General features: G+C 56.1%; 1 protein-coding gene across 1 annotated transcript; it reads left to right on the top strand.

Moving 5' to 3' along the window:
• The first annotated feature begins 5,723 nt into the window (after positions 1–5,723).
• LOC308062768 (noggin-2-like) lies at positions 5,724–7,993 on the top strand. The gene has a single exon (XM_080384685.1). The coding sequence runs from the start codon at positions 6,344–6,346 to the stop codon at positions 6,980–6,982; it is 639 nt and encodes a 212-aa protein (XP_080240811.1). The 5' UTR covers positions 5,724–6,343; the 3' UTR covers positions 6,983–7,993.
• The last annotated feature ends 497 nt before the right edge of the window (positions 7,994–8,490 follow it).

Raw genomic sequence — 8,490 nt, 5'->3', positions numbered from 1 at the left:
CTCCATGTTGTTGTTTTTTAACTTTGGCGGCTATCCAGGGACCATTCCTGGTCTCTCCGCCGAGGAGCGTTCCTCTGGGTCCCCCGGGAGAGGAAAGCTCGGCCTGGCTAGTTTTCGAGGACTCCATCCTGACATCCTGGCTTTTGCAAAGCCGCAAGGCTGCGTGGTGGATGCTTTGGGCTGGAGAGGGGTCAGGAAGATCAAACAGCTCCACGGGGGGCTTTTCTTCTGCAAATTCCCTCACTGGAGGTTGAGATCGCCTGCCCACAAGCACTGGGCCCAAATGACTGATGCATGTGAGTATTTACATATTTACAGGGTGAATGGTGACAGAACTGCTGATGACTGCAGTGAAACAACCCTCCTTCCTCCTGCCTGTAATGCCAACACCTGCCCAGAAGGAGCTTTGCAGAGGACACCAGTTGAGTCAATAAAGTCTGTTAGGTGGCAAGTGTTGTAGTCACTATGAGTGAACTGAGACCAACCAGACCGTAAAAGGTTCTTCTCCAGCACCCTGAGCATCACCTGTCCCAGGTGCTTAGGCTATAGGACACCACGAATTGGACATAAACAACCCCAGGCTGTAATGGAAGAGGGAGGAAAACTTCGCCTTGGACTTCTTCACGTGTACTGGCAAGAGGGTAGGTTTTTCTGAAGAATTTAGGACATCTAGCACCACTGGAAATGTGCCAGGATTTGGGCAGACTGTTAACTGGAACTGGCAGAGCAATTCTGGGCTCTCAGGGACAGCAGGGGAACGGGGGTTTGGAGTGAGTGGTACCCAGTAAGGGAGACCAAGGTGCCGCAGCCAGTGCACAGTGCAGTCATCCACAGTGGAAATGTCAAAGGACAAGCTCCAAGCACCTGATGGGGACTGTAAGATAAAGCTGCATGGAAAACAGGGAGATACAGGGGCAGGCATAGGGCAGGAAATCGATTTGGATTGTAAATGGGTGAGGCAGTGAGGGACGAGGCATAACACCACGGTGCCAAGAGGAAGAAAGTAATGAGGAGCCTGAAAAGCATAAAAACATTTCATGATAAGGACAAAGAAGGGATGCAAAGAATAACAAAAATGCCCTGCTTGGTACAGAGAAATTGTATTTCTGAGGCACAAGCAATCTCCCTGGAGTTTCAAGGCTGGTTTTTCTTTCTCATCTCTTTGGCACATCTGAATTCGGTGCAGGGTAAGTGCCAGGGAGGTGCTGAGCTCCCAGCACCACAGCTATGAGGTTCTGCTGGTGTGCTGTTAGCTCGACTTCCCAGAAGAGACCTTTGCCAGATGCTCCTGCGCAGCCCCACTGGGGAGGAGCAGCACTGGGCAGCCAAGGGGGCTTTGTTGGGGCTGGTGGCCCATGGCTGTAGAGGAGGGAGCTGGGGGTGAGCAAGGGAGGTACCAGACCTGCACAGATTTAAGCCCCTAAAGCAGAAGGTGGCTGGGGCCACTTTTCTTAACGCCCCATTTCTCTTCCCATCCCATTCCTGATCCCATCCTGATGAGATGGTAAGGGAAACCTGTGAGCTGGCAAATAACCTGATTAATTTGGGGACTGCCAAACTACTCTAGAGAAATTAAACTTAAGTAGGTCTATGATGAGAATGAGAAACACTGTGTGTGTTTCTGTGTCCCCGTGTCCCATTCATTTGACTCTTAGGGTGACATTTTTGCCCCAGGGGGATCCCGTCAGCTAGAGACACTAAGTCCTGCCCCAGCCTCCAGGGTGCAGAGGTGCCTGCCAAGTCCAGCCAGCCCCAGGGGGCTGAATGGGCTTTGCTGTGTCCCCTGCCTTCACCAAGTTTTGGGGCCAACCAGCCACACTCAGCCTCCAAATTCCTCTTGCTCGAAGCAGACGGCAGGGAACCGTTGAGCCCATGAGCTGCTGCGGGAGTCTGCTCCATGGACCCCTGCCAACCACTTGCCATGGCATACTTTGGGAACCGCTCCTTTAGACACACTGACGAGAGCAGGATAATGTATTTCTACTGGAAAATAAACATATCTCTAATGAAAACCTGGTGCACCATCGTTTAGACTTTTTTTTTTTTTTTTTTTTTTGGTTCCTTAAGTGAAAATTAGGGCTTTTGTCTTGTCAGACCCAAGAAGCCTTTCCTCATACTTGCCATGCCAGCCCATCAGCATTATTTCTCAAGCATAAAGAGAGCCTGGAAAACTTAAACAAGCAAACAGTGCAACAGAAAAACCCAAAAGAGACAAAGGATGTTTGGCTGGCAGTTGTGTTCCCTGCTCTGCTCTGCCCTTCTCTCATTTTTAGGTTTCCAAGCCTGGGCTTCCTGCTCTCCTGGATAGAGCAAGAAGCTTTTTCATGGTTTGAGGTGTGCGTTTGAAGCTTTTGTGCTACAGCTGAAGGAATAGGAAGGACTTTGTAACAAAGATAATTTTGTTCTGTAGCTTTACCCCTGGCTTTGACTTAAATTAGTGCTGCCTGAAACAAACTAAAAGATAAAAAACTTTGTCAGCTGAATAACTGTGTTGCTAAGACAGTATCACTGATGTTTTGCTGCTACTAGGAATTTACTTGCTTGTGGAGCCTTCCAGGGAAAACAGAGCAGGCACTGCCTAAGTTTCAAATGTGAAATAGAAATGCCCTTTTTCTTTTGTTACAGAGTTTTTCAGGTCTTCTTCAGGTGGCGAAAGGATGCCGGATGAGGGAAAGAAGCAAAAATAAGCTGTTTGCAACCATTTTAACCTCCAGAAGGTACCTTTAACATCACATCTTTCTTCTTACACGGAATTATTTTGATAAGGCTTTTCTGTATGTGATATGTACCCTTTCCAACTTTAAATCCTTTAATTAAGGGCTAGATTGTGAGTTGGGCTGTGTGCCCATGGAAAGCAGTAACAGGGAAGGTATATGAATGCATAGCACTGCTCAGCCTCTTAGTCCATGCATGCAGCCATAAATAGGATTTTGTCCCAGTGCCTCTGGTCCCGGAGAGAAGGGAACAGAAAGGGGCTGGAGAAGGAGCCTTTGGCTGTTGTGGTGGACTTGTCTTTATTTCCTCCCCCTGCCCTTGAAAAGTTCATGAGAACGCCAAGTGAGATGTTTCACACTGGCTAGCACAAGAGCACAGCGGTTAGCCCACTGCAGATGGACCGCCCGCTAGAAAGGTTGGGAGGGTCATCCAAGCCCCCTGCAGACCTTGGTGCCTTCCCCCCACTGCCACTGGGACCTGCCAGGCACCATTTTCCAGGGATCTTGCCTCTGAAAGGGGAAACCTTCCCCAGCCCACCCTGGAGAACCCCTCCTCTCCCATGGGAGACCTGTCGCAGTGAGGAGAGCGTGCCCAGAGCAAAGGCATCTTTGCCTGGTGTGGGATGATTAAGAAGCATGTTTATAAACTCCAGGAGACAGTTGAAGGAGTTAAGTTACTTGAGTGCTTTGGGATCCTTCAGGATGAAAAATGCTGTATACATGTCGGATTTTATTATTACAATTACAGTCAGATGTTAATCCCCTCACCGGGATTTACTAAGGCAGCAGTGCCAGCAGCAGTACATCTCGCTGAGTAATTGCCCCGTTCCTGACTCTTGGGTGTCTCTGCCCTGAGCTGCTTCTCATTACTGTGTTTGCTTTAATTCTGACACTGCTGAGAGACCTGCATTTTCCCACCCAGCAGCGATCAGAGGCAGGGCGCACATCTGCCTGTGCATCAAGGCTGACTTTGGTTCAAGCATCACATGCAGATAGGGCTCAGGAAATCGGTGGTGGAAATGTTCTACTGGCAATATCTGAGGGACAGCGATACCCATCTCTCTTGCAAATTGTTTTGAGAGCTAATGATAAAAGAGCACTTTTGTTTCACAACTGTAATTGTGGAGTGTGTGTGATTCAAATGAGCGAAGAAAATCTCAAGAGTTCAGCAAACTACGCTGGGATCAGGGTAGCAGAAATGCACAGCAAGGCAAGAAAGGCTGGATATGTTTAAACTGTGTGCTTTAATCCTATGCACTGTAAATAACCAGGATGCATGTGCCTGGCTCCTGAGCCAGTGCACAGCAGCTTTGTCCCCACGAAGTCCAGGGGATGCTCTGACTCCACGCAAACTCAGGGCTGGATCTCTGACCTCTCCATTTTGGGGGGGGGGTGTTTTCTTTTCCTGTCTGAACCCAACATTTGGCATTTCTGGGATGATGAAGAGAGAGAAACCAGGACACAGATGGACATATGCTCCGTTCGTTAGCTTGCTGAGCAAAGCCACCTCTGCACACGCTTGGTGTGCGCTGGTGGGCGCTCCTGGCTGGCCTGCCATTGCAGCCCTTCACTTTGCTTGGTGGGTCATAAGCACATCACGGTGAGAAATTGGCCCCGCGATCTGCCTCGACCCCTCCGCACCCGGCCTTGGCCCCAGTGGGTAGCTGGTTATCTCATGCTTTTGGGAGGGAGTGACTGGCATGGGCAGGAATGTTCTTACACACTGTCGGCCTGGAGGAACCAGCTGTGTGTCCAATTTCTGGACATGGTTCAAGCGTGAGCTCAGTGCCGAGCGATGTGGAGGTAAAGGAGGTGAGAAGGGTTTGGGTTTTCGCGGCGTTGACACACACCAGGCCCCCACACTCTGCGCCTCAAAGGCTGCGGGTCCACCTCTCCATCGAGAGATTTAGCCCCACGCTGCTGCGAAGGGGGTGAAGGAAGAGCCACCGGTTTAATGGGGCTGCCTGCCGCCCCGTGCCGCACGGAGGATGCCAGGGCCCTTCCCCTGCAGCGGGACCGCTGCTCCTGCGGGGCTGCAGCCTCCCCTGCGGGGGGCGGGGGGGGGGAGGGCGAGATGCTGATGCCGGGGGCGCTGCGTTGGGGGCTCTGCTCGGGAGGGGCTGTTGGGACACGGTGCCCCGTTAGAGGCTGGGGAGGGCTTCGAAGGCGGCGTGGGCTCCCGCGGAGAGGCAGGCACGGCGGGGCAGCGGCGAGGCTGTGGGAAGCGGAGGCAGAGCGAGGGCCCGGCGACCCGGGAGGTCTGCGCCGCTGCCCGCCCCGCCCCGGGCGGAGGATGCCGCGGGCAGCCGAGGGCTCCTGGCCCGAGCGCGGTGCCGCGCCCGCCGCTGGGGTGATGCCCCGGCGCCTCTCCGTGCGTGGCCCCGCGGGTGGGACGCGCGGGGCGGGGGGGCGGCAGGACCCGGCGGCGGCGGCGCGGGCGCGGCTGTCACTCAGCGCGCGGCGAAAGTGACAGCGGGGGCGGGGCGGCCGCGCGCCGGGCGCGTATTTAACCTGGGCGGCGAGCGGCGGCGCGGCAGTGCGCGGCGGGCGGGCGGCGGGCGCGGCGGGGGGAGCTGCGCGGCCGGGGATCGCACCGAGCTGCACCGACCTGCGCTGTGCCGAACCGAACCGAACCGAACCCCACCCGACCCCGCTGGGCCGAGCTGAACCCCACCCCGCCGGGCTGGGCTGCGCCGAGCCGAGCGGCACCGCGGCTGGATGCGCTGAGCGCGGCGGGGCCGACCGGGCCCCCGGAGCAGCAGCAGCAGCAGCAGCAGCAGCATGGGTCGCCGGGGCTGCTGAGCGGCGGCCGAGCCTGCCCCTACCCGTCCGCGCCGAAGAGCCGCGGGCGCCGCCGGGGACTGCGCCGGGAGCCCGGGCGCGCCGCCTCGCCGCGCCGGTGCCGGGGACACCCCACCCCCACCCCCGCCCGCCCGCCGAGGATGCCCCGGGGGGCCGCGGGCCGCCCCCGCCGCTCGCCATGAGGAGGAGCCCGACCGGGCCGCGGGCGCTGCCGCCGCCCGCCGCCGCCTGAGCCCCGCGCCCCGGCGGTGCCCGCGCAGGGGCCGCCCGAGCGGGCCGCGGCGCCGTGACCCTCCTCCCCGCCCCCTCGCCCGGCTCGCCCGGCTATAAAGGAGGGTTTTATTCTCGGGCTCCGGTCTCACGCCAAACCCTGTCACACCGTCTAGACGAGCTGTCGTGGGGCTCGGCCCAGCTGTCACCATGGCGATGGAGACGAGTCCGCTGTGAATTTTGGGGGGGAGCGAGCGAGAGCGGCGGCGGAGGAGGAGGAGGAGGAGGAAGGCTCGGCCGCCGCCGTGCCCTGCCCTGCCCCGCCGCCGCCCGCGGGGGAGGCACGGACCCCCCGGCGCTCTCGGCCGCGGCTGGAGCCGGCCCGGCGGGGAGCCCCGGGGAGCCAGCGGCCGCGGAGCGAGCCTCAGATGCGTCTGTCACACAACCCCGGCCGAGCTATTTAAAGTAACGGGCCTCGCCGGACTTTTGTCTCTGCCTATTTATGAGTCCCCGGGAGCTGGCAGGCGCCGCCGGGCAGCGCTAGGAGCCGAGCCCGCCGCGCCAGCCCCGCGGGGAAGCCAGCGCCGAGCCGGGGCCGGCGGGCGCCCGCCCGGAGCATGACGGCGATCCGGGCGCTCCTGCTCTGCTGCTGCCTGGGGCTGCTGCGCCCGGCGGGCGGGCAGCCCTTCCTGCGGCTGCGACCCTCGCCCAGCGACAACCTGCCCGTCAAAGACATCGTGGAGCACCCGGACCCCGAGTACGACCCCAAGGAGCAGGACCTGGACGAGAGGACGCTGAGGAAGAAGCTGGGCAGCCATTTCGACCCCGGTTTCATGGCCGTGGCCGTGCCGGGGCCGGCCAACGCCTCGGGCGCCGAGGCGGCGGCGGGGCGGGGGCGGGCGGCGCTGCCCGCCGAGCTGCGGCGGCTGGAGCTGGGGCCGGCCCGGGGGCCGCGCCTGCGGGTGGGCAAGAAGGCGCGGCGGAAGGTGCTGCAGTGGCTGTGGGCCTACACCTACTGCCCCGTCCTCTACACCTGGAAGGACCTGGGCGTCCGCTTCTGGCCGCGCTACATCAAGGAGGGCAACTGCTTCGCCGAGAAGTCCTGCTCGCTGCCCGAGGGCATGTTCTGCAAGCCCGTCAAGTCGGTCACCAAGACCTTCCTGCGCTGGCACTGCCAGGGCTGGTCCAGCCAGAAGTACTGCACCTGGATCCCCGTGCAGTACCCGCTCATCTCCGAGTGCAAGTGCTCCTGCTAGCCGCCCCCGGCCCTTGCACCGCCGCCTTTCTCGCTTGGATGATGGGGGGGTGGGGGGTGCTTTTTTTTTTCCCCCCTCCCCTCCCCCAGCGCGGGGTTGGGGGGCGGGGGAGAGAAGGAACCGAGGTTGGGTTGGTTTGGGGGCTTTTTTTTTTTTTTTCCGGACTTATTTTAATGTTATTTTATTTTAAAGGGAAAAGTGAACCCAGGAACTGCAGGGCAGGCCAAAGGCACAGTAAAGCACTACAATCAGATGTCTATTTTTATACGTATATAGCCTTCTAACAAAAGAAAAATAAACTAAAAAAGAAAAAAAAAAGAAAAAGAAAAAAGAAAAAATGACCAGCCGTGTAAATAGAGAGATTTTAAAGGAAAGGGGGGGAGGGGGGAAATTGCAGCTGTTTTTTATTATTATTATAATTATTATTGTTATTATTATTATTTTAAAGACATAGGACCACATTTTAAACCCATCCCCACAGAAAACCTGAGCACTTTCCCTGGTGAAGGGAAGGGCAGAAATTTCCTGTAAAAGGTGGATTTTATCAAAAGGAGAAAGGGGTACGAGGGGGTAAAAAAAAAAAAAAAAAAAAAGGCAGCATCCCCGAAGACAGTTGTTTCTCTGTGTTGTTTTTGTTCCCCCCCCCCCCCTTCTTCAGACCTTGTCACTGATGTTTGAACTAATTTGCCAAGCTCTCTAGGGTGGTTGTTTTTTTTAAAGTGTATAACGATTAATTAAGGAGGAAATTTTAAAGAAAAGTACAGATCTATGAAAGAGTGGAATCGTTTTGTTGTGTGGGAATACATATAGTCATGTAGATGTTAAAGGAAATTTTCTGTGTACAGTTTATTTATTTTTAACTTTTGTGTATAGGAAAAAAAGCTAGAGATTATGCCAGAAACTATTGGAAATGTTTACTTGAATATTCCTTTAAAAACATATCAATGTAAATATGAACTATCACTGATCAAAACATTTTTAGCAATAAACTCTATCTTTGAAGAAACCCCAGCACCACCCCCACCCCACCCACCCCCACCCCCATGCTGCAACCCATCTTCCTGGGAGATCGGCAGAGACTCGAGTTCTTGCTCAGAGCAGGTGATGAGTAAAAGACTTTGGCTGGGCCACACTGGGGTAAGTTGTGAGATGCCCTGAAGGCTGGTAGAGCCCTGCTAGTTATTGCTTCTCCAGGATTGGATTTGCTTTGTGTGTGTAACCTGTTGGGGAGGAGAAAAAAAAAAAAAAAAAGACAGGAGAAAAATGGCTTGTAATGCATAAAAGAGCTGTGATGTCCCGGACAGGAGGTGTCATCTGAAGTCCTTGGGAGATTCCATACTCTGTGGCTCCTGGATTCGGCTCTCCCGCTGGCAGAGGAAGCTGTATAGGTTACCGCCCCGGCCATCAAAGCGCCTGACACAGCTTGGCAGCCCCGTGTCTGTCAGAACAAATGTTTTTTCTCGGCTGCCGCCACTAGCACAGGAGGGAAGGATGGAGGCGAGCCCTGT

Source organism: Falco punctatus, assembly GCF_963210335.1.
Source record: "Falco punctatus genome assembly, chromosome: 4".
Taxonomy (NCBI): domain Eukaryota; kingdom Metazoa; phylum Chordata; class Aves; order Falconiformes; family Falconidae; genus Falco; species Falco punctatus.
Note: the sequence above shows the minus strand (reverse complement) of the source record. Positions and strands in the feature narration are given on the sequence as shown.

What these genes read in the sequence shown, in the direction of transcription:
- LOC308062768 (XM_080384685.1), top strand. Translation starts at nt 6,344, where the DNA reads ATGACGGCGATCCGGGCGCTCCTGCTCTGCTGCTGCCTGGGGCTGCTG.